This window comes from Tachypleus tridentatus, chromosome 4, assembly GCF_004210375.1.
Source record: "Tachypleus tridentatus isolate NWPU-2018 chromosome 4, ASM421037v1, whole genome shotgun sequence".
NCBI lineage: Eukaryota > Metazoa > Arthropoda > Merostomata > Xiphosura > Limulidae > Tachypleus > Tachypleus tridentatus.
The window spans coordinates 20,276,446-20,303,754 of NC_134828.1; the positions used below are offsets into that span (position 1 = coordinate 20,276,446).

The 27,309-nt window shown below is 32.0% G+C and overlaps 3 protein-coding genes across 8 annotated transcripts in view; 1 reads left to right on the plus strand and 2 right to left on the minus strand.

Annotated features, from left to right (window-relative positions):
* Window positions 1-11,988, minus strand: part of LOC143248628 (serine/threonine-protein kinase atr-like) — a 32,649-nt gene extending 20,661 nt beyond the window's left edge. Inside the window, exons 1-5 of one of the 2 annotated variants that reach the window (XM_076497132.1) lie at window positions 7,471-11,988; window positions 6,646-6,751; window positions 5,090-5,129; window positions 2,664-2,814; window positions 2,307-2,397 (exon numbers count right to left, since the gene is read on the minus strand). In XM_076497132.1, coding sequence (XP_076353247.1) covers window positions 2,307-2,397; window positions 2,664-2,814; window positions 5,090-5,129; window positions 6,646-6,657 — 294 coding nt within the window. In that variant the 5' untranslated portion in view covers window positions 6,658-6,751; window positions 7,471-11,988. The remainder of the gene's footprint in view (window positions 1-2,306; window positions 2,398-2,663; window positions 2,815-5,089; window positions 5,130-6,645; window positions 6,752-7,470) is intronic. The other variant, XM_076497131.1, reaches the window with a different exon arrangement.
* LOC143248632 (serine/threonine-protein kinase ATR-like) overlaps window positions 1-27,309 on the plus strand; it is a 239,498-nt gene that overhangs the window by 68,835 nt on the left and 143,354 nt on the right. The window lies entirely within an intron of this gene.
* Window positions 12,123-27,309, minus strand: part of LOC143248627 (serine/threonine-protein kinase ATR-like) — a 33,861-nt gene continuing 18,674 nt past the window's right edge. For both annotated transcript variants that reach the window (XM_076497130.1, XM_076497129.1), the window contains 4 exons: window positions 21,744-21,879; window positions 15,646-15,788; window positions 15,252-15,354; window positions 12,123-12,260 (listed from right to left, as the gene is read on the minus strand). In XM_076497130.1, the coding sequence (XP_076353245.1) occupies window positions 15,681-15,788; window positions 21,744-21,879 (244 nt within the window). In that variant the 3' untranslated portion in view covers window positions 12,123-12,260; window positions 15,252-15,354; window positions 15,646-15,680. The remainder of the gene's footprint in view (window positions 12,261-15,251; window positions 15,355-15,645; window positions 15,789-21,743; window positions 21,880-27,309) is intronic.

Genomic DNA, 27,309 nt, shown 5'->3' on the forward strand with positions numbered 1-27,309 from the left:
GGAATTTTTCATCCATTGCTCAGTAGTAAAAGGATACACACTATATGCACTAGCAGAGCACCACCACCCTACTCTCTACTGATTGAAAGTTGTCATGCACTTGACGAAGCCTTCATGGTCCACCACTCCAGCAGTTAGAAACTGGTAAGTTCCAAGAACTTCCATACTGCACTGAAAGGGAGATATACCATGTAGAATACAGAGAAATGAAACACTTTACAATATTTTAGTAAAACTACACAGGCAGATGAAAACATATCAGAACAAAATAGGGGTGGGGTTAAAGGACTTAAGTAACAAGGGCATTATGCTCCTAACAAATAGTAGCAACAAATCAACCAAATATGAAAGGATAATGCTGAAGAAGATAAACACACAACTGTAGAAAAGATAAGTAAAAGAGCATGCACCAAAACACCATTGTAAGATTGGAGATTTCTACAGAAATAAGGTGAATGAAACAAACTTGAGGAAACTAAATTGTTCAAAAGAATAAAAAAGGTTTAGGCAGTTTCAAGTCAGCATTGGTACATGATTAGGATGCAGGTAATAATAAAAAAAAACTGACAAAATTCCTTCCATCTCAAACAAGAAACATAAGTGGAGATATGTCATGTACAAAAGAAAGGCAGAGGCTTCATGAACTTGTCCACCACTTGCTGTACAAAAGCTGTCACATCTGCCAACAGACAAACCCAATGCTTATAAACTGCCCAGTCATGAAATGATGATTGTATACTTCAGAATGGAGGAAGTCAGCTGTGCTAGAAAAGTGTGTTACTCTCTTACTGTTGGAGGGTTGTTGCATACTTATTTGCATGGAAACATGAATCTGGACAGAAGTCTCAAGGCTAGTGATAAGCAAAATTTATACAAAGAGAGCGTAACGCAACTCTAGGAAAGCAATTATGTTAGTATAGGAAAGGTATCATATCAGTAATTCAGTATTTTCCCATATGGATGACAGAAATAAAGAAACTGTATAGTAAGACCATCCTCTGTCACTGTGTGCCATACCACATAGGGGTAAAAGTAAATGAGACAGTTAACAAGCTCTGCCATATCCACTCAATTCTAATGAAAGAATATGGCTCCACGTGCATTAATATGGCAAAAGTGACAACCATAGAAAGTATTCCTCACAACATTCAGAAGAAAGGAAACTGTATGATACAGCAGTAAAACTAAAATACGAGCTTGTCAACAGGACAGTAAATAAACAGAAGTCGATTGGTAAAGTAAGTAAAGGATTCCTCCTCTACTTGCTGCCAGACAGCCAGCTCTACAAGAAGGGTCATTGAACCTCCTGGTATTATTAGCAAGTGCTATTCTAAACAAATTTCTAATAAAAAAACAAACAAGATTCACTGTTATTTATATTACAGTACTACATCTCTAGTGAAAAGACTTTCAGTGAAACCACGAATTTCCAGTGAAGTGGCAGTAATGAGTTTTTCAATGTGTTATATAAAACATTATTAATTGAAACTTTAATCAATAAAAGTTTGAATATAAAAATGACAAACTTTAATCATACTACTTGTAAAACAATGTTTTATTCATTTCTGTAAATTGTACAAATTATAGTTTATTTTATCATGATGCAATTTTATTATACATGTTGCAGGCAGAATAGTTTTTTAATTTTTTTTTTCCATAGTAAGAGAAAAATAGACACTCACAGTTTTAACAAATCAAACTGATATGTCTCTTGGGACAGTTTCTTTAGATAATTGAGGACTTACGATGCTCTTCTGTATCAGAAGAACAATTAAACTAGTACAGAACTATGAATAACAAAGACATTTATGTACAAAAGTATGAATAAAGACATTTATGTACAAAAGTATGAATAAAGAAGACATTTATTTGCAGAAGTATAAATAAAGAAGACATTTATGTGCAGAAGTATAAATAAATAAGACATTTATGTGCAGAAGTATAAATAAAGAAGACATTTATGTGCAGAAGTATAAATAAAGAAGACATTTATGCACAGAAGTATAAATAAAGAAGACATTTATGCACAGAAGTATAAATAAAGAAGACATTTATGCACAGAAGTATAAATAAAGAAGACATTTATGCACAGAAGTATAAATAAAGAAGACATTTATGCACAGAAGTATAAATAAAGAAGACATTTATGCACAGAAATATAAATAAAGAAGACATTTATGCACAGAAGTATAAATAAAGAAGACATTTATGCTCAAACAGTTGTGCCAATGAATGTAGCTAACAAATCATCCTAGCCACTACATTAATTTAAAATTTGAAAATACTTTTAATCTTATCGTACTTACTGATTTTAGGAACTCAGAAAGGCCGTCCCAGTCTGCTAACTTCCATGCTGATTCTACACGAAATGGATTTATCTCATTTGACCATTCTGGTCTATAAAAATAATGCAACAAAGAAAATTTATCTAAACTTTCACATTTTTCACAAGAAAATGTCGAAGTTTATTTAGAGTTAGTGCTAGTACAAAGCATTATGAATATAAGAAAATAATTATAATTAACAAATGAATCTTATTTCCTGTCAGGTGTATAGCTAGACAAATTATAAAAAGAAGAAATACCCATGTTTAAGAAAGCAACTCTATTTCCTGTTGGATGAAAATAACTTAAAAAGTGTGCATAAAACAAACAAACACAAACCTTTCATTTAGAAGACCAGTAGCATAGGTAAGTGCTGTGTTTGACTGATCTAAACCCATCAAGCATCGAAGAAGATCCTGATGGTGACTAATTGTGTCTGATTTAACTTTTACAGCTCTTTCATAACAGGAAAATGCATCTTGTAGTTGACCTATCAAACATGATAACAGAATTTGAAATTCAGCAATTTGATCTTGATGAAACTTTGTAGAATTGATAGCTACTGCCTGTTGTGGAGACACAAGTGTAGAGGACAACGTTTCAAAAGTCTTCTGCTTTTTGTCTTTAAGACTAAAGGCGGAAGACTTTTGAAATGTCATCCTCTACACTTGTGTCTTCACAACAAGCAGTAGCCGTCCATTCCACAAAGTTTCATCATGAATATTCTGCCTAAACAATCTATCAAACAATTTGATCTTATATTTAAGTACTTCAAGCAATAAAACAACAAATTTATTTTTAACAATAGTAAGAGTTTTAAAGGTTACACCTAATGAATCATTTAAAATTTAGATATAATGATGACAGATTTTGTTTATATATATCCACAAGACCAAGGAGAAAAACTTGCTATTTAAATAATTGTTAATTAGAATGTTCCAGAAGTTATCTGAAATACATGTGAAATGATATCTTCACTTGTCTTTGGTGACTTCATGTATTCTTGTTTTATCACAAGGTTAAAATAGCAATGTGGGGATTAACAAAATTAACAAAAGTCAAATAGCTTAAGATAAGAGCACCCATGTATATATACACATATATGAATTTATGAACTAAAAACAAACAAAGAGACCACTATATAATAATTACCAAATATATCAACATGTAATTTTTTACTTTAAATACATCTTACTATTAAAAACAGAACAAATACATTCATTTCATAAATTATCAGTAGTAATATTAAAGCAATGTAAAGTAAAAATGGGGTATAGTCTGAAAATAAAATAATAATTTTAAAACACTAAAAAACAATGAAATTTGGTTTGAATGTCCAACTGGACTTTCCAAATGAGCTGTAGTTTCAAAGCATTACAAAAGATTCAAGTAAATTTGATCTAAGTGTGAAACTGTAACTCTGGTGCCAAAACAATGGTACAAGGCTTCAATTTTTAATGTCAAAACGACAATTATGACTTGTCTGAAGCTTCAAGCTTTATTGTCAAAACAATAAAGTTGGTTGAAAGATCTAACTTTTGATGCATAACACTCTGATAAATTTTGTTTTAAATTAAATTTGAAACACTACACAGTATAAAAAAATTATATATGTAAAAACTGTTGGTATGGGTAGAGAAAGCATTATGTAGAAGAGCGAACAATGTTTCGACCTTCTTCAGTCATCGTTGTACATAGCTTTCTCTACTCATACCAGCCGTTTTTACATATATATTTTTCTCTACAAGTGGGTTTTGTCGTCATCACAGAGTAAAATAAAATTGTTTACAACAAAATAAAATAACAGAGAAATTCAGCCTAAATATGAAATTGTAGCTTCAAAACTAATACAATACTTGATTTCAGAATAACATAGAAGAAACATTCCCACACTAGCAGTACCATTACAGCAGAAAGAAATGTTTGGTTAGTAAAGAAAATATGAATTCATGTGCCTGCAAAACTTTGTTGATGAGAACTTAGCTCATAAACAGCAGCAAGAGAAGTATTTCAAAGACACTGAAATTATTCAAGATGCCAGTTTTCCAGACCTTTTGTTGGATGTGAGCAAGAATATACATTTCATATTTAAGACACAAAAAACTGGTTGTTACAGCCCAATTACATAATGAATAACTAAACACATTAAAAATATAAAGTGCACAAAAAGCTCTCTTTAGTGCACATAATGAAGGGTGGAATAACAGGGGTATGTATAAACAGTTATTAATAAAGATACACACTTAAACACGATGTTTTCTGATTTCACATACAGAAGTACTATTTGATAATCACAATGATCCCCTTGTCGGAGTCTCATTAAATTGACTGTGGATTTTCTTTGGCAGAAGAGAACCTGTCAAGTTAGTGAATTAAAATTAGGTCACTATATCATAATCAGGAGCAAGTAAATCAGAAAAACCAAAATATAAAAGATGTTAAGATAACAAAGCCTCAGCAAATGTTTCCCTGATGCTAGAGATTCTACACCAGCCTTAGAATGTTGGCTTTCTATTATTTACACATAATGTGGTATTAAACATCACAGATAACTACTGGCAATTTCTGAAACAAGAGGATGTGATATGTGGGCATGTCACATTGGGTCTGATTTACAAATTTACAATTTCTGGGATGTGTAACCAAATGAGATCGAAGACTATAAAAGTTATGCTTTGTGTGAGTGATTACAACATTATAAGAAATTATGTTAACTTTCATAGCTCTTGATGCAATGGAAAATGAGTTAGAGAAGAGGGTATTACCTACTGAGCAAATGTCAATTCTCACACTATGATGCTTGTTCTGAAAAAGATAAACCGATCGCCAAAAGTATTACTTACTTGGCATGACACAAGATCTTAGTGTCTCACAATCAAAATTTAATTAATTTGTTATAACAATTAGAATAGCATAAACATCTCAGCTAATAATGCATATTATAACAGTATACAAGTTTTAAGTTCTTAATTCTAAAGGCAATATTTAAAAAAACAGGATTTGTCAAAAGAGACTTCATAAGCTGTAGCTAAAATTAGCATGTAAGCATATTTCTTTGATGGAATTAAAACATTTCCATCATCTTTAAGTCCATCACCAATAATCCTCTTTAGATTACTTGTACCTACATCGCCAAAGCTCCCAATGTTCTGTAAGGCAACAACAGAAATAAACTGTAAAACATTGCTTCACTGCTTTAGCAAAAATCAGTTTGTTTATTTTTAGAGCCAGTTTTCATGTGTAACTACCACAACTAAGCATTGCATAAAAGTACTGCAACTTGAATGGCTTCAACAATAATGTTAATTAATTATTTCTTTCTATTGGCATTATCAAGATCTGAAATCAACTGTACCCCATTTTGCTTTTATACTTTACTAGAGTTTTGAATGCTGACAAAGTATGTCCATCCACAGCAAACAGGTAAGCTGTTTAAGAAGTTTTCAATATGCCTCTTTAGCTTGTACACCCAGAGTTAAGTTATCTGAGGATGAAGAGAGATGCTGGAAGCAAAACATCATCATCAGTAATACCAGTGTTGTCATGAAGACTTATCATCATCTTTGGACAACTTTTTAAAACATTAAAAGCACAAGTGTATAATTGTATAAATTTTATGTTGGATACAATGTAATAGAATAATTAATAAAAATAGCATAGCTTGAATTAATAAAATAAATGGATAGTATATCTGTGTAAAAGAAAATCATAGTGATTGAGAAAACAGAAATTCACCAAAAATAACTAGGTTATAGACTTACCAGTTTATAAAAAACAACAAAAATCAATTAGTGTGTGTGTGTGTATGTTTTCTTATAGCAAACATCTGGCTATCTGCTGAGTCTACCGAGGGGAATTGAACCCCTGATTTTAGCATTGTAAATCTATAAACTTACTGCTGTACCAACTGGGAACAAATCAATTAGTAGATAATACTATACACAGGATAAAATTTAATTATGTTTAAGTTAGTACTCAGTAAATAAAGACCACAAAATCAGTTCTCTAATTACCTTAGTATATGCTAATTTGAATTACTAACAAACAACCAAATTTAAAAGTTCACAGATAACTCAAAAATCAGATAAAAACACATCATGACACACAAAAATCGATGTTTAGGTGTCTTTTTAAATAACGTATAATATGAAAATTTAAATATTAACATACAGTTTGATACCAAACTTAAGAAGTTATAAAATAGTAGTTCAATAAAATTTTGAATGTAAGTTGACAAGTGCAATGATGTGGCCTTTGACCCATGACCCATCTGGAAAGGGTTAACAGTTACATACATAAAGAAATATTTACTTTTACATACCAGTTGCTTCATGACCTAGAATCAAATCATGAAGTGTGGGGTCTTCTTGACGAGATGCTGCTACTCCTGCCACTCCATCTGGTTCATCAAGGAGGATGTACAGTTTCTAAGACAAAAAAATAGATGCATACTGATCACAACTGAAAAAAGTAGTAATAAAAAACAATGCATTCATCCTATATATATATAAAAACATTTTTTGCATTTGAATACTGAATATTCTTAGATTCCTTATTCTTATAAAGAGTGATTCTGAAGTTCATTAACAGGTAAGGAGAGGCACAGGATCAGAAATAAGGTACACTGAGTCTGCCCTGTGACAGTACCATTGAAATAATGGGAAATTTTGTTGATATGAACCAAATTATCAGGAGAAAAGGTGTAAACAATAAAAAATAAAAACATTTTAACATGAGTACTCTGAAAATATTCTTTGAGAGCTATAATTTTATGTATATGTGCATGTAAAGTTGTACTACAGAAGATGTAAGTCTGACAGTAGTAAAAGTTATAGCACAAATCTGAGTTTAAGGTACAAGCCCAGAATTTTATTATACAATTAGCTCATTGAAAGATTGTAAGTATTAAACTTTACACAGTTTGGTTTCTATTCATCTCATGAATATTGCAACTTCACATAACACACACTGCAGATTCACACTTAAAATCTGTTTCAATGCAAAATTACCAATATCTATTGTTTTCCTTAAACTATTATTTTGTCATTTGAAATCAAACAGAATATTCTGGCATGTGATGTAATCTTAGTAGTATTAATATTTCATTATACAAAATTACAAGAGATATCATTTCAAAATTATTTACCTGCAAGAAAGCCAACTGTAGCCGTGATGATTCTTGGTTATTCTTGATTGATAATTCTAAATACATTAAAGCCCGAGCATAAGCTTGACAAACAAAGGAGCTAAAAGGTCTTCTGGAACACTCTTCAGGAAGTCATAAACAGACTTATAGTTGGGATCATTATGTGGGTCCACAAGAGAAATAACAACTTTGTCAATTCATGCATTAGCAAAAGCAAATCACAAAAAATACTTTGTCTTTACATGTAAAACATTTATTATAGATTAAGGAAAGTTGGTGTATTCATTCTATGCATGAGCTTATGAATATACAGAACCACAACAGTCATCATGAGGTCTTAGTAATGGGTCACATCTCAATAACTGAGAATAATTCTATTCTGTTAACAACAGAACCAAAACAGCCATCTTGAGGTCCTAGTAGCAGATTACATCTCAACAACTAAGAATCGTTTTATTCTGTCAAGAACAAAACCCATAGGACCTCCATTAGGTCACCAATAATTACAAACCATGTCTTATTATGTAAAGAATAGAATCACAAAAATTTCTGTCAGGTCCAAGAAAAACAGGTCACCTTGCAAAAATGTGTAATAATGGGTTTTTATTTGTCAATAACAAAATCTTAACAACCTCCATCAAGTCAAAAGAAAATTGGTCACAGCACAATAATTTGGAATTTTATCTATTATTTTAACGATAAAGTTCTAAACAGAAGTTGATATCAGTTACAAAACAGATGTTGAAAGCAGCAAAGTTTGAATGAACTATAATAGTACAGATTGTACATGTAAACAACTTCAGATCTTTGAAGCTTATCAGAAAAACAATAAAAACCACTAAAGATGAATCCCAAAATACTGATGTTGCAATAATTTGACTCTACAATGAACTGAAGCATTTCATGGAGTATGTTGATATATATATAGAGCTAAAGGAGATGTGGCACAGAAACTGAAAAATTGCAAATGAATTCAACATTGAAACTCTGCCATCATTTATTAGCTGAATTTCTACTTTCAAGGGCAAGTTGGCAACACATTTTGGTGGTTTCCACAAGATCATTTTATTATTAAACTGCAACTTACTTTGCTTGTTTTGAGAAATCGAATATTTTGTAAATTCTGGTTTTATTTATACCATAACAATCATCACATTTGCTTCCTTTCAGGATGAAAGCTCCAACACATCATTCTATAGTTTCTCCACTTTAAACCAAAATCTACAAAATTGTCAGCTTATCAGATTTTTCAAATGAGACTGCTGACATATCTTGTTTCTGTTAAATGCAGTCAAAGTTTTCATCAGTGAACCAAGTTGAAAACACAATATACAATACAAGTACATAAGCCACATACAAAGATGAATTTCTCTTCATTATCAATGTAGTTCTAAAGTTTACAGGTTACATATTTTTAGAAGTTACATACAAATATCAATGAATAAGGTGTAACAGATAGTTTATACATGCTACTTCATTTTATATATGAAGGATAGCTTTTGCTAGAGACAGATCAGGAAAAAATTATGATAACTAGCAGTAATTTGCCCTTTTGCTACAGACTCAGTATAATATACAAGTTCATCTACACATTTGCACACATTAAGTATTTGTACTATAACTTTTGATACAGCACATGTACCTTCACAAAATCTGGTAGACATTAGTACAGATACAAGTATTTTTTTTACAAAAATCAGATGTTTCATGAACTATTTTTATAAAAGATCTGTTTGTGAAAATTGAGCCTGTTTCATTACTAGTATGAGTGCAAAGTGATTTCATGTTATGAGTTAAAAACTGTTCTTCATCCCAAAAATCTCAAATATTATTTGCATAATCTCTAAAACTTCCCAAATATATTTCAGATGTTTGATTTCAGCAAAACTTTATACATTATGTTATTTTCTACACTCCAGCTGTGGGGTCTGTCACTTAACTAGCTTTGTAACTATCATTAAAAAATTAGGAAATAAATAATTTTATTTTTTTAGTGCTATGATGATGACATATTGTAACATGAAAATACAAATGTTTAGTTTAAGTAGACTAAGTCTCATAATGCTATATGTTACATATATATTTATTATGTTACTGACCTTCCAGTCATGCCTAGCTAGCATTGTGCAACTTGCATTGATCTGGTGATCTCATATTACATATCCAGTAACATAAAACTGACCTTTAGTCTTTTCTGTCTTGGCTGTGTTTTAGTGGACTAGTATTTTGTAATATACAGACACATTTAAATTATTATACATTATATATATGTATATACATTATGACTATTTAGAAATAAATTATTAAACTTTTCTTAAAATATAGAAAAAAAATGGGAAAAGCAAACAATTATCTCTTCTCTCTACGATCTCTGTACTTGGTTGTTGCTGGACATAAGTTGCTAAGCCTTTTGAAATTTCACAAGTGGAGGATATCAAACAATTTTTTTTTAGGTTTTATACATACAGTTGAATAACCAAAAAATCATAAATAACTACACTGATACCATAGAATTCCACTTAGTAACTAGATTTATATCAATTTTAAAATATATGAAACTATGAGCAGACTAAAGACACAACCAAACTCCTTGAAAACTTAGATTGAAAGAACACTAGCTTTTTCGAAGATTAAAATAGCTAAAAAAACCACTTTAGGAACATCTTAAGCTAGTGATTGGTTATTCACATGTCATATACTGTAGTAAGAGTATATAATGGACTGTTTCAAAAATTGGAAAGAGTTGAATAGAGCCCACTGTGTTAAAGACCTCATACCTTTTTATTTTATATTCTAGCTTGTTAAAGTTAGTAATCTGAGTTCCCTAATTTGTATGAAACTGTGAACTTAGTATTTTGACACCACAAACATCTAATTTTAAACTGTGCAGCATTAAACATAACATGTGACTCACTAAAATCAATATTCTTTTAATACTTATTTTTAAACTAAGAAATTAACTGATACATAACATTAAATAGTAAAATTATAATCTACAATTTGATTCCAAACTTACTGACATAAATTCATAAAATATTTGTTCAATACAATCTTGAATGCAAGTCAACAAACACAACAAGATGGCCTTTGATCCATGACCCATTATAAAAGGATTAAACATTGTTAAGTCCTTAATACTGCATGAAAGTTAGACCACACAGTACTGAATATAATGCACCAGATTAAGTCACAGTATAACTATACACTTGCTACATGGATGAAAAGGTCCTGTCACAAACTACAGCTCTTGAAAGAACATGATGACTTGTTTGTACATCTCTTGAATGTTAAAGACCTAAGTGACATACATAGGTTTGTGTACACACTACCATTTAAAATATTCAATTGCTCTTCATTAAACTATAAGTCAAACTCAGGGTTTAGATGGTAATGTATCAAAAATGGAAACTAATGCTTTCTTAAACTAAAATGCACTTCCAATAATACTTACCTATGCAGACATTACAGCTATTTCATGATTTCTAAGGATTCCATATTTTGCCCATCTAAGCACTGAAAATACTAACTTCAGTCTTTTATACCCAACTTAAATACCTTAGACAAGTTCTAACTAGCAAACTGCTCCACAAACTTTAATGTGCCTTCTAACTAGGTACTGTATATAACCATCTCATCCTGACAACACAGTCACTTTTTCTGAGAAATACATTTGGTTTTAGTGGGAAGATAGAACAGGAGAGTGTCAGTGAAGGTAAGTATTATCGAAAATACATGTTCAGTTAACTTTCGAAATAGACCATCTACTGACACTAGAATCCCATGTTAAGAAGGTGGAGGGGCTGGTGCAGGCATGATCCATACAGAAAGTGTCTTCATAGAACAGGAGAATACCAAGAAAAAAGAATAGTACAAGAGTGGGAGAACTGAACTACCTCCAGAACAGATATGCTCTTCACCTGAAACTTAATTTTTATATCCAAGGTGGAACAGAATACGAGTAATCATTCGTATAGGTTAGCCTCAACCAGGTAGCCAAGGTTGGATTTAGGCAGTCATGAAAACTGTATCTCATGTTAGTGGTTAGGGTTATTGGACCACAATGTTTTGTGTGTGTATATAAATATATATGACTGGATCTCAACCTGTAGCCAAAGAATGATGCTTTACACAATGAGAAAGTAACAACAACTAAGTGGACAAACCTTCTCCTCTACCTAAAGGAATCTAAAAGGCAACACAACAGTTTTAGAAATACAGGCTAGACTAATAATGAAATTAATTTTTCTTAAAGAACACTGTAGAAAATTTGTTACCCAAAAGTTATTACCACCACTAGCTTCTACAGATGAAAGTCTTGTAGTAAATTCAATTATTTTACATGAGAAAATATTCTGGTAACTCTGCTTCAAATTTTGAAATTATTACCCTAATAAATCATTACTTATTTCCTAGCAAAGTGACATTTTTATGTTGTAAAAACATAAATAAGGCTGTTAATCAATGACTAGAACAGGCATTTTAATTGTTTTATAATATTTACAGTCTTTAATTTCTCAAAGAAAAAAGAACATAAAATACCAGTAACTTAAGCTCATGATTAATTAATGAGTATTCCAACTACCTTTCCCTTTATTTGCAGGCTTGGAGTTATTCTGGTTACTAGATCTCAACATCACAAAATACTGATGACACCAAACCGTTAAACAATCCAATATTGAAAACACAGTCTGGGCACTCAAGTGGCAAAGGTCAGTCTTCTCATGAAACTTCAATTTGCTCTGTTCAGCTTGGTCAACATGGCTTAGAACAGCCATAATCTCTCTGTAGATCTATAGACCCAAATACATAAAAAGTTTTGCTTTTCTTTTATAATAACACATATTAATTCTAAATTTTAGTGAGATTAAAATCTACCTTGATTATCAACGTTAAAAAAATTATTTCACATTCCATTTTGCTTTTAAAAATTCTACTACTAAAATATGCAGCAAAATATTTCATAGATTCTTGTAATTTATAACATCTATGATAACGCAAAAACTGCTGTGAACACATTATTCAGCTCACATTTTCAGTTCATTTTGGTATAAATCAGTCATCTTTACACCTCCACAATTCTGGGGATTTCATCTTAATATGTAGGACAACCACCATGAACAACAAAGGCAGTACAGCACTGATGCTGTATACTCGAAATCAGAATGTTCATTAAGTTCTAAGGCATCAGTAATCACTCCATTAAAAAAAATACCTTCAGGGCATTTTCAGTATTCTGAATTATTTCATAGGATGTGATGAAGCTCACAAGAGTATCTCATGCATGAACAATGGATATGAAGACTGGTGACACACTTCACTCAATCCCCTCTTTTTGAAGACGATGTACTGATTACTTCTACACAGAATGAAAATCATAATTCATTATGTGACAGAACACAGGATAATAGAATTTAAGGCATTAGTAGTCCAATCAGAAGATCGTAAAACAAAGTCTTCCAATGTTCATTACTGTCGACACCAACTTGAATCACCATCATATGTACAATGTCTCCATATGAATATGGTATTTAACCTGACTCTCAGATACTCATCAAATAAGCACATAGCTGTTATGTGGTAGCAGGGTGAGACATAGCTCACTTGTAAAATTACTATTCTTATATTGTTGGTCCACTTGGTATGTTCTTGGCACAATAAGAAGCAAGTCATTTCCTGCTATATGTGAGCATAATGCACCTTAGTAGGTGTGTGAAATACAAGCTATCCTCGTATAGTCTCTATTTTAGCAGTCTGTATACTTACAGTGCCAAAGTAAAAACTACAGACATTTGACACAGTCTAAGAGCAAGTTTAACCAACCAAACAGAGCTTTAGACACCTGACTCAACCTAGATGCAGTTTTTTTAAACCTATCTGCCTGTGCATCATTTACTATTGCAGTAACACTGTAGTCTTACACTGCACAGCATTCAAAAAACAAACAATGTTGTCTTATATAATTATATAAATCAAAATCACTGTTCAACTGGTATTTTTAATGCTATAACATTTGGTGTAACATGCAAAAGTGGATTATAGTTTATTTTAACATTCATGTTTTTCATATTACATTATATTTGTTGAAAGCTATGACAAGACTTCAGTGCACATAAGCTAAGTAAACATGTACGGTAAATAAAAACAAATTATTCTAATAATTCAAACTATTTCTTCTTGAATGTTACTGTTAAGTTTATAGCACTCATAAGATACACATAAATAATTTAATATCTATTAAAAAAAAAAACATTATTAGATATAAATTCATGCTGTCCAAAAATACTCTTAGCAAAAATATTGTTAATTAGACTGACAAAAGTAACGTTGATCTCAATTTCAAAGATCTGACCATAGGTCACTCATACATTTTTGACAGTTTTATCTTTGTTTCTGGCAGTGACAGTTGTAACTGGCAAAATAAACTGTCAAAAGAAATAATGTTACTTTCAATCAAGTTGAAATTGACTAGATATGTAAGATGGAACTAGGATTTGTAATCAACAATAAGAAAGAAAGAAAATTTTTTGATAAAAGGAAGTACTTTTAATATTATTTTGAAAATAGTTTCTCACAATAGAATTCACATCCTGAAAAACGACTGAAAGACTAAAGTTAAGTAAAATGTTCCAAAGTCAGAATACCTTTGGCTGACTGATGGATAATTAACCAATTCAGAATCTTTTCTATTTACTGTAAACATCAAAGCAGATGTACTGGTACTGGTATTTTCTTTCTGTTCCCTGCTTTCTTACCCCTTAAAACATTTTATTACCAGATCTAAACAAAATTAATGATTGGCCAATCTGATAAGAGAAGATGCAGAAGCCTGTCAAATGGCTATCAATGCTAAGCTCTGTCTTTAAAATCTCACAGCCTATCAGTTGTATTACATTCTTTACTTCTGAAAAAAGAAAATGTCATATAAAGAATTATGTACATTTACTTCTATACTTTATATTATTTCTTAAAACAAACATCTTCCTTTTCTTCATTGCTTGCATCTTGTAAAACATTAACCATGATGTGAGGAAGAAGAAAAACTGCTGTCTTCACATCGTTTTTGACAATCATGAAGCATGACTGAAAAACTCTAGCTGTATTCTCTCGCTTTATCTGAGAAATTAAATACATAAAACCATATAAATTTTATAAAACTAAGGGCATTTAAAAACATGCTAATGAGCATGGAAAAGTTAGTTTTAAATTGAAATGATTTTGGTTGTTTTCTCTATGGCATAATCTGTTCTCAAAAAGCAGTTTTATAAAAAACTATTCTGCATTATTTCTTTTCTTTCCATTAGAAACAGAAAATTAACATATACAAAGACAAAATGAGAGAATTTTAAGTGTAATGTGGTGATTATAATCTAGTACTTGTCTTTGATACTACAGTAGTCTACCCCCCCAAAAGAAATTCTAAAAGTGTATACCACCTTTATGTTCTAAACATATTTGTAGAGTAAGTTTCAATAATGTGCTCTTAATGGGCTAAAACTGTGACAAATGTTACAGAACTGTGTGCACGTTACTTAATAGTTGAAATTAACATTCTCCTGAATTAGAAAAGGAAATGAAACTCAGACTTACAAGAACTGTGTGAACAGATATGTTTAGCTGAACTGTGAGGTGCCTCTGTTTCTGTAATACTTTTATCTACACAGTCTGATCTCTAGTTCAAATTTTGTCATGGTTTTAATTAATATAATAATCACCTATAACAATAATATTGATTAGCAACCTAATTATCTCATTTCTTTTTATCACAGAAAAGTGCTTCTTACCTTCTGGAGAAGACAAGATGCCCAATCTTTAAAAGTGCTTCCTAGTTTGCTCCCATATATTGGGCATGGAAAGGAAGTCCTCTTGTTACTAGACATAATGTACCTATCAAATAATAACAGAAAACCTGATGAACTTTTTTTTTAACTTTTATTAAAAAGCAGAACAACTTCAATATTCAAATAACTTTTCAGTTTATGTGAAATATTAAAAAAAAATTGAGTTTTTAATGTTTAAACTATGCTAAAATACTGTTGAATTGTAATGTTTTATAACACAGTAAAGATAAAAGAAAAACATAACACAATGAACAATGTTAGAAAAAAAATTGATAAGAAAGAAAATAACTGAAAATTACTGTCTAAATTTCATTATAATAAAAAATAAAATACATACCTAGAGTGCTGCAAAGGTACCAAAATTTCTTGAACCTATTCTGAAAACCTGTTCCAAAGACTTGGTCTCACAATTTGTGACAACTCTCCACTTTGACAAGTATATATCTGTAAGGTTTCCTGCAGTGCATAAGATGCACAGTCCTGCAAAAAAGAAAAATGTGTACTTTACATAAGAAAACAGTCATAAACACAGCATCAAAAACTTCAGTTCCAGAAAGAAAGAAAAACGTTAGGAAGTGGAGAAATAAAAATAACAATAAATACACACAATACCATATGTTTACTGTGAAAGGCCTACAGTATCATACGTGACTATGTTTATTGTGAAAGATATAAGGTATCATGTGCAACTGTGTTTACTGTGAAAGATACAAGGTATTATGTGTGACTGTGTTTAGTGTGAAAGATATAGAAGAAAGATATAAAGTATCACGTTATGACTGTGTTCACTGTGAAAGATATAAGGTATTATGTGTGACTGTGTTTAATGTGAAAGATATAACGTATTATGCAAGACTGTGTTTACTGTGAAAGATACAAGGTATTATGTGTGACTGTGTTTAATGTGAAAGATATAACGTATTATGCAAGACTGTGTTTAATGTGAAAGATACAAGGTATTATGTGTGACTGTGTTTAATGTGAAAGATATAACGTATTATGCAAGACTGTGTTTAGTGTGAAAGATATAGAAGAAAGATATAAAGTATCACGTTATGACTGTGTTCACTGTGAAAGATATAAGGTATTATGTGTGACTGTGTTTAGTGTGAAAGATATAGAAGAAAGATATAAAGTATCACGTTATGACTGTGTTCACTGTGAAAGATATAAGGTATTATGTGCAACTGTGTTTACTGTGAAAGATAAGGTATTATGTGTGACTGTGTTTAATGTGAAAGATATAAGGTATCACGTGCGACTGTGTTTAATGTGAAAGATATAAGGTATCACGTGCGACTGTGTTTAATGTGAAAGATATAAGGTATCGTGTGTGACTGTGCTTACTGTGAAAGATATAAGGTATCGTGTGTGACTGTGTTTACTGTGAAAGATATAAGGTATTATGTGTGACTGTGTTTAATGTGAAAGATATAAGGTATCATGTGACTGTGTTTACTGTAAAATACCTAAAGTATTAACAGGAATATGAGAGGATAATGGATGATGATTTCCTTGATAAACAAATCCCAATTCAAGGGGAGTGGAAGACTTGTAGTATGCATAAAGAAAAAGTTCACATACAAAGGGCAACACTAAATAAGAACAGTTAATCTTGTGAGAGATGGCAAGTACATTGAAAATACATTTTCAGTATAGGGAAAATTAAGACTTCTGATATGGTAATTATCTACTCTCACAATATTAGCTAGAATCTTACATTGATAACAAGGAGGGACCAGTGTGAGGATATGACAAAAGAATATTTTAAAATTATCTGAAGGATATCTTGGAAATGAAAGAATCAGATCTGAAGATCACAGAAAGGGGAAGTGGACCATTTCTGAGCCAGGGATACTCTTCATCCGATTATGGAACATGTGAAATATAAGGGAAAAAAATGAGAGGAGTACATCAGAGTGAGAGAGAATGTGGCAAGAAAGTGGTCATAACCAATACTGTAACTCAATCTCAAAATAGGAAAGGCAGGTAAACAAAAGATACACCCCTAGGTGTACAGCAGCTTGGATGCAATGGACTACACATAGTAAATCAACTACTTTCAAAACATGCCCATGGGATACCAACATCCATGTGAGTGTAGAATAAAGAGCATACCCTCTTTACCTCAATCCCATGAAATGGGGAATTGAAACCCACTCTAATTCCTGGGTATGACACTAGGATTAGATCTGAGCTATTGAATTGGTATCAACAGAATGTCTGTTGCATGTAATCAACTCCCATAACTTTGAAATGGGCCAGGACCATCCATAGACAGTATCATACCCCTAATATTAAGATGAGAAAACAAGAAACAAGAGATAGCCAATGACAGAACCAGAACAATTTCACAAATCATTGCTGTGACCCACAACCAAGATGGAGGAAATTGAGTTAGGAAGATAGTTAACTTGAAATATGTGTGAGAACTTAAGTAAATGAGTTCACTCTAAATTCAAAACCTTCTTATAGTGTAACAACATTTAGTTGAGAGTAGAATGACAGTTACCAATAAAAGGGATGAATTACATCTTGATGTCTCATTCTGTTGTCAATGGTTATCATAAAGAGAAGAATATCACATCATCTACACCCATAAAATACCACCACCCTATTCTGTAATTGATTGGTTATTGTGAGTAACTCATTCAGCTGGGTGCCTTCAGGGTCAACCACCTCAGCAATTTGGAACTGGAATTGTAAGGATGCCCATACTCCACTTGAAGCAAGGAAGGTGACAATGTGGTGGTGAAATCCAAAGCAGTATCACCACATAACCACAAAATCTTATTTTGAAAAATCAGACGATACTGAGTTATTAATTCTAGGAATGATTGGGATGGACAACAAACCCCTTCTGTTTTCCCATTCAGTCCAAGGGTGATACAGTCTGGGATGGGCTTGGTTATGAAACACAAAATATCATGAAAATCATGAACCTATATGTGATTTTGTGGAACATCCCATCTCAATGCTGAATGTGTGAAGCCATGGAAGATAAATTGAACACATCATGGAAGTACAGTGTGGATTTAAAGTTTAAAAAAATCCTGGTGTCTGACCACAGAACAGGATCAAAATAATGATGAATGAAAAGAAGACCTGTGAAAAGAAAAAGGAAAGTATAAATAGAAACTTAACAGTCAGTCACACAGAATTATGAAGAATGGCTACAGGTGGAAGATAAAACCCCAAACAAAGAGGAAACTTCAATATAATGGAAGACTTAGAATGGATGACAAAGGCAAGCAAGGGAAAAGTGAAATTGTCAGATCTGATAGGAGTATACCAAGAACAAATTCCAGGAGAAATAGACCAAATGAAACAAAAGATGGACCTAACTGGCAAAAAAAATAGGTAAAAGATCATGAACAGAGGAGGATTGCCAGAGGATAAAGAAAACGTATCCTGGTAGGAAGCAGTATGTCAACAAAGAGCTCTCACTGAGCACAGAAGCCTACACGGATAAAGTCAAGGGGAAAGATGGAAAATGGAAGAAAAGGAGGAATCACCATCTCGAGCTGCTAACAATAATGCCATATCCCCAAAAGTGATAGAACCTTGTGAGCAGTAAATACAACCTTAAAAAAAAGAAAAAGCTCTTCCAAACCTTAGCACTGTCAAATGAGAAGTGATAGTTCAGTAGAGGAGTATAGAAGGAACCACATATGTCAAATGAGTATGTCACACGACGATTCAGATGAGAAACGCATTGAAATCCTACAATTCCAAAAGTGGGGAGCAGAAGGTTTGTAGCATGTTTAAAGTTCACATATGTGAGAAAAGATAATCATTATGTTGGAATTTCATACTTTTTTAGACCTAAATACAGCTTACTTACTAAGCTTGATAAATTATAGTGGAATTCTACAATACTGATATTGTAACTTATGACTATTTTGTTTATTTAAACTGTATATTTGTTACCTGTAAATAACAGTATTGTAAATACGTATATAATGTATAATAATTGAAATGTGACTGTATTTTGCACAATCCTTTTCCACTATAACACAGTCAAAACAGGTCACTCTGTGGATAGTAAAAATTAGTTCCATATAACTTAATACAGTAATATGACACATGTGCACTGCTTCACTGTAGCTTCTTTATTGTTAGGCATGCATGGATGAAAAGTTGTTATAATAAAAATAATAAATATATATGAATGTATAATGTTAAAAAATTTAAGCTATTTAGTCTAAACATTTGTGTTTTCATATTATACTCTGTTGTCATCCAAGAATGAAACGGGCAAAATTTATATACACACACACACACATTTTGTTTTTTGGTTACGAAATCAGTAAAATCAACCAAACCTACACAGAGATTCATTAGTAAAAAATAAAGGGCAAAACATAATGTTTTTCCTTAATAAATATTTGATAAGTTTTTGAATGTTATATTTTGTATGTGAAATTTGAAAATTTTCTGATCCATGAAAGTATTTTTCATGACAAAATGTTGGATAAGAAACATGCAAAAAAGAAAAAAAGGCAAAAGAAAAGCTTACGACTTCATAAAAAAACACAATATTTTGCATAACAAATCTTGTAATATTTATTGATAATATACCAAGTTCCATCAAGATATATTTATTAATTTAAAAGTAATAGCTTGAAAATTGTATCAAACACAAAATGATTATAAAGCCAGTCCCAGAGACTAAGCCTGTGTTAAAAAAAAGTCACATATACAATCAACATAGATTCGTTATACAGTACAGTTCTTGAATTCTGTGTACACCAAAAGGTCTCCTCAAGAATAATTACTTCTTGTTACAAACTTTAGATATTGGCACTTTATTAACAACCCTATAATCTCGAGTGTGTCTAATATTTTTCACTATCTACAAATACATGAAGCTCAACAGGTCTTTCACTCACAATAATGAAAAGTCCAAAGCAATATTGCAACTTTATCAATGGGTGCTTCAGAACACAGGATACAAACATTCTCAGTCTACAAAGAATTTTATTTCAACACATTAAGTCTATTTGTAAGTAATGAATGAGCTTATAAAAGTGAAACCTGTTAGTCCTAAAATTATGCAGATGTAGCTTAACACTGTTTCAGTGAAGAAATTCCTTCACTTTTAGAAGTATTTTCTCTTCTCTAAATACATTTCACTTAGAAGTGACATTTCTATATTTTTTGCCCTCCCAGAAAACTGATCTGCTGATTCCACACAAAATTCTATGTCCTGAACAATCTTAATGTTCCTACTGACTAGTGATAGTAGTGGATTTGTAAAGACAACACTGAGGTCTCTTCTCCCTGGTTTCACTCAATTTTATGCCACTAAAGATGGTTAGTTTGTTTTCACTTCTTGCTCTTTTTTAACAAAAAAAAAAAAACATTTCTGCTGGTGCCTGGCACACCTTTACTACTTCATATAGCTGGAAGGTCTTGTCTTAGGCTCCATGCAGGTTGGCAGAAGTTTATCAACTGTAGTAATGTTGTTAACGGAGTTACAAAATGTTATACAGGGTGTTCAGAAAGTCACTGTGCAGTTTTGTAATTATATGTCTATTCAGTCTATTTCAAGCCAGCAACTGACAGCAGTGTTTAGAAACAAAATAAGAAGGATCCAAGCCAACAGGGGTCACTTTTAATATTGTTTATAATTGTTATTCATATTTACCTCCTGTATTCTATATTGAAACATGTCTGTTAATAAATATACAAGTGCACAGTGACTTTCTGAACACCCTGTACAAATGATATTTTGATAGTTTATTTATTATATTTACCTGATGACGATTTAAAACTTTCTCCATTTACAGTGTGTTTCAGTGGCGAGTTATGATTGTCACAATCTGTATTTTGTTCAAAGCATATATACAATCCAAAATGGTATGCAGTATTTGAAATATATAAAAGCACATTCTGCTGTCATTCGTAAGTCCAGGATTTGGTAACACACCTTAAAATGTGGCTTATGTTTTGTTGCACTGAACTTCTTCACCCATTTGTATCCATATTTTGAAGACCACAGGAGATTCAAAACATGTTTGTCCATATTTCAGAACATCATGTTACAAACCATTTGTTGGGTAAGAAAGCAACTGGGTAATGTAAACTAAATGTCATATCTCACTGAATATCTAGTGATTACTGTGATCAACAATTTGTTTTGAGATTTCTGAAAAAATTTAATATCTCATGTATAGTGAAAGAAATAAATGGCAAGGTTCATAGATAATTAAGATTATATTTTAAATTAATTTTTTTTAAAATAAATGATTAAGTTTTAACAAATGAAAAACTTCAATTTAAGTAAAGTGAAAATAAAGTATTTTTCAAATCTGTGCAACTTTTGTATAGGTAGTCTAATTATTCTAACCATTTCTCATAAGTATGTCAATGTGAAATAAAACCAATAACACAGAGTCAAAAAAGACACTTCAGTATAAAATAACCACTCACTTGTATTCTGGTGTCTTCAGCTGCTAGGAAAGACCTAACTAGCTCTTGAACCAAATCATAAGCAAAGTTTTCATCTTCTACACTTAAATGAAAAAATGAAGACTTTTGGTTCTCACTCAATCTCTTCATTTCTAATCTAAAAACAAAACAAAAGAAGATAAACATTTATTTAAGTTTCAACTCAAACTTCTCTACTTCAAAATAATCTTCAAAATAATTATTAATAGAAGAAATGACATTTATTTTATTCAACAATGTAGAAAAGAACAACTAACCCCTAATTTTGTAAAGGGAAAACTTTCAAAAAATTTTAATACATACACAAACATTATCCAAAATTTACAGAAAAAAACTACTGAAAGCCATGTTGAACACAAAATACAAAGAACTACATGACTTACAAAAACAAAAAATGAATCTAGGCCATCAACTGGCATGCTGCATTAAACCAGAGATTTACGGACTTATACAACGAAACATAAACCAAATCAATACTAAAAACGACAGAGACAAAAAGATCTGCCACAACAAAAAACTAAGATGCAAACAACAGAAAAGACACCAAAATGACAAACCGTTGACTAACCTCATAATTAACAGATCCGACCGTCAATTAAACACAGACGAGAAACAACTACTTAACAAAGGACTCAATTTCGCTATAGCACCTAGGTACATTCCAACCATAGAAATCAAAACATGTTTAGAAGACCTAGCCAGGAGACTTGTGATACTTTCTACAGAGAACAAAAACAAGGAAACAACCAAAAACAACCAACAGAAAGAAGACAACTTAGATAATTTTATTGACATCCAACAGCCAACCTTCCCAGGTAAAATTACAAATTTATATTTTCCAGAAACACCTAAAAACAACATCTTAAACGATTTTTTCAAAGAATTTTCTCACAAAACCATCAACATAATTTCACAAAACAGAAAACTGAAAACAACCTTACAAAAGAGACATTAATTGCATTAAAACCTAAAACAAGACAAAAACATAAAAATTCTAAAAGCAGATAAAGGTAACGCTATAGTCATAATGAACACAAATGAATACATCCAAAAAATGAATAACATCCTATCAGACACGAACAAATTTAAACCAATACACACAAATCCAACAAAGACACACGAGACGCAACTGAACAAATTACTACTACAAATGAAAAAAGCCAACACAATTTCACAAACACTTTATTCCTACCTACGTAAAACCGACTCACGCACACCGCAAATATACAGCATCCCCAAACCTCATAAACCAGATTGTCCATTACGACCAATAATGTCCACATATGAATCGTTTAATTACAACCTTGGTAAATACATAGCATGGGCATTCTCCAAATATGTAACATCAGCCAGCTCATTTATCAAAGACTCTTTTAATTTCAAGTCTAATCTAAATCAACTTAATCATAAAGCCTTAATGGCCAGTTTCGATGTTATATCCCTCTTTACAGAAGTTCCAACCACTGAAGCCTGCAAGATAGCCTTAGAACTCTATATCCGAGACCCTAACCCAACTATAGAAATTCCCAGTAACCAGTTAGCAACCCTCACAGAATTCACCACGATAAAGACAAACTTCATGTTCAACAACCAAAACTATATACAAACAAATGGCCTAAGCATGGGCAACCCAGTATCACCAGTTCTAGCCAATATTTTTATGACACAAGTTGAAACACAAGCAATTAACACAGCATTACATCCACCACTATACTGGTACAGATATGCAGATGACACGGTTGCGGGATTCAAATCTACAGAACACATACTTAATTTTTTCAATCACATTAACTCTATACATCCCAACATCAACTTCACATGTGAACAGGAAGAAAACAATCAAATATCATTTCTTAACCTCAAAATTACAAGAACTGATACACAATTTCAAACAGAAATCCACCGAAAAATCACCCATACTGGACTATACATTCCTTGGGACTCAGCACATGAAACAAAAAAAAACACTCAACATACTAAGAAACCAAATAAACACAGACATAAAACTATGCTCACCAGATAAAATTAACGATGAATTAGACAAAATAAAACAATACTTCATCAACATCAATACGTTTCCTCCACAAACCGTAGAAAACATTATACGCACACACCTAGACAGAAAGCAAAATCAACCAACTAAAGTAAATATATCTCACGAATCAAAAAATCACGAAACCATATACCGCTGCATACCATATATTCCTGACATCAGCAAACAAATAACCAACATTTGGCAAAAATTAGTAACAAAATATGACATTCCAATTAATACCAAATTTATTCAAAAACCCGGCACAAAACTGAGGTCTATACTATGTAAAAACTACACTGACAAACACCACACCAACATTATTTATAAAATACAATGTGATAACTGCCACGACTTCTATATTGAGAAACAAGTAGAAAAATGGAAACCAGATTGAAAGAACATAAAAAGTCACCTTCACACGTTTTCGAACACTGCAAGTCAAATAAACACAACATAACCATAGAAAACACTCAAATACTAAATAAAGAAACAAACATAAACAAATGCAAAATTAAAGAAGCCTTACTTATACAACAACTTAAACCCAAAATAAACCAATATAAAGGAACTCCTTTATACCTATATTAATAAAATAAAATAAATAAATTATATATTCAAACATCTAATACTGCCCTCTACATTTCGACACACAGTTACACAACCCCTTTCAAACATGTGGTCAGCTTCCGGTCAGTTACCTCTTTCTTTGTGAACCTGACGATGACCGAAGAAGGTCGAAACGTTGTTCGCTCTTCTATGTAAAGTGTTTTCTCAGCCCAAACGAGCCGTTTTTGCATATAAATCTGTATTCCTATATGTATTCTTGAGACAGCTAATATGGATATTAGAACTTTAATTAACATAAAGCACAGAAGAATATTTTGATCTTCTCATGTAATCTTCAGGTTAACAAAGAGAGAGTTTGCAACTGACTCTGCTTTATGTTAATTAAAGTTCTAATATCCATACCAGCTGTCTTCAGAATACATTTTTACTTGAAGTGTGTTTCTCATCTTCACGAATGTATTCCTATATATTACAAATAACTTATGAACTGTTGTTTAGAGATGCACATAAATTATTCATGCAAGTTAATGTAAAAAAAAAATAAAAAAATGAAGGGCTTTCCAACATCTTTTCTAAAACTTGTCATTTACTAGGATCTATTTTACTGATTTTAACAGATACACGAACTCCAATAAACTAAGTTTTTTATATTTTGTAACAAAATAATTGCACTGAATACAATAAATAAACTGCAGTGAGTCCAATACAGCTAAAAAACAATAGAAACAGGTTACTGAATAAGTAATACTGAATTCTTCAGTCTTCATGTTCCCTTAATTATACTTTTTCAATTTCAGTGCAATAACAAGTGATATGAGCCTTGCATCTTTTTCCCTAAATACTGTTCTTTACCTGCAGTTTGCAACAAAAATCAACTTGTATTTATTGAACACATTACTTCAACTTGCCAAAAGGATTGCTTTTAAACCTGACTGACTGCTTAAACATAAAATACATCACCATCCAAAATAATTCAGTAAAGTAGATTCAATCATATTGTCATGAAAAACTTCCTTCACATTATTATGTACATAACCACTATTTTAGACTTTGCGATGTTTCTATATAATTGTATTTCATGACTATTAAGCACTTTCTCATTTTATTATGGCAATTCCACCTAACAAAGAAATGGAAACTTTGTTAATCAAAACAACTTTGATATTTCTACATTGTGTTCAGTTGGTTGGTGTTTATTGGCACAAACCAACTAGACTATCTACACCAAACAAGCAGTAAAATAGGAAAAAGGAATGTCTTATAAAAGGCAAAAAAATAAATTAAGTTAAAACAAAACAATGTCCAAAATTTGTATAAAAGATCTAAATAGAATTAAAAAGGCAAATGGCCCATAAAAAGTTAAAGACATGAGGAAGTCGGACAGTGTTACCATTTCCAATGTCAAAGGTAAACCCATACTTAAGGCATATAGAAAATGGTGCCATCACTTATGATTGTAATGATGGCATGACAGTAAAACATGGTTTATTGTGACTTGAGTGTTACAAAGGCCACAAATTGGTGGCTCAGTTGCAGATGAAAGAAAATAATGAGTTAAAAAGCTGTGACCAATGCATAACCTAGTAAGTACAACTTCCCCCTCTCAATCATTTGGAGAAAAACCTTGGCATGTTGTACAGAGACACCTTACTTTAAACCATATGCATAAATAGGAATAGAAGAATGGTTTGAAAGATATTTAGTAAAGAGATAGTACATTCAATTGGAAATATCTGCCTTCCTCAGATGACTCAAAGAAAGATAAACAAGTGGGAATGATAATAAGCTATTGCAGTATGGGCTGATCAGTGGAAACAGCAATGACATCCAATGGCACACCCAATTCTACCAGTGCACCTGAATATGAAGGCTAAAAAAGAAGAGTGGCAGACTGTCTATTCTAAAGAGCACAGCTCACTGAGGAAGATAGAACCTCAAGGGAATGCTGTGGTAAGGATTAAAGTTTAATAGCATATTGCCAGAAGCAGGGCTGAAAAACCTGGACCTGGGCAATCACTGGAAAGAATGGTGGGAACAGAGTGAGGAGTAGACACTGACTTGCCAATTCACTTATCCAAAGAGGGCAAAATACTCTTCACATTGTTGGAAAATAAATCTTTCTGCACTCGCACTGCAGCAGTGGTACATAGTGCAGAAGCATATGTCTGAAATGGAGTTGGGGGAAAATAATTTCTGAGTTTCAATCTAAATGTTGTCAACTGTTTTAAAACACTGTACCTCTTTCTCCTCCACCCATCTAAGACAAGGACAAAAGTAAAAGAGGTGACAACCACTACTTTTAATGCAATGTGGTTCCAGTTTGTACTCATATGCATTGTGGTCTTTGCCACCACAAAAAGTGCACGTCAAAGAACTACGATGTGATGTCTTTGAAATCAAAACTGCTGGCACTGAAAAAATCAGAGAGGGTTAGGAATATACCCACACCTTACAATTCAGGTAGATGTCAAGGCAGACAGATGTAACAATTTAAATGTCAAAAATACGACACTGGTTGGCAGCATAATTCTGTCCTTGCAAGTGAAGAAATGGCTGCACAACAGAAACTCCTTGGTTGGGGAAACAAGCAAGAATCTCCAACTCAGGAATGTTCTTCAAATTACTCTCAACAATTACTCCTTGTAAAGAATTCACAGTAGCAAGGGGGAGTAACATCAATGAGTATATCCCCAATGGCCTTAAAATTCAGGAGGTGTTCACTGTGTTTTGGGGTTGATATTTCCACAAAGATGTCCCCAAAACATAGCTTCTTGATGGACTTGGGAAAGCCAATATTCCACTCTAATCCCTTTTAAATGAAAATGGGAGACATATGCCCTAAGGATTAATCAGATAAAGAATGAAGGATTAAAAATTGTGCTACAAGATCTGATGGTTGTGGTGATTTTCAAGGATTACGGAATTCATAAGAGTGAGAGGAAGATT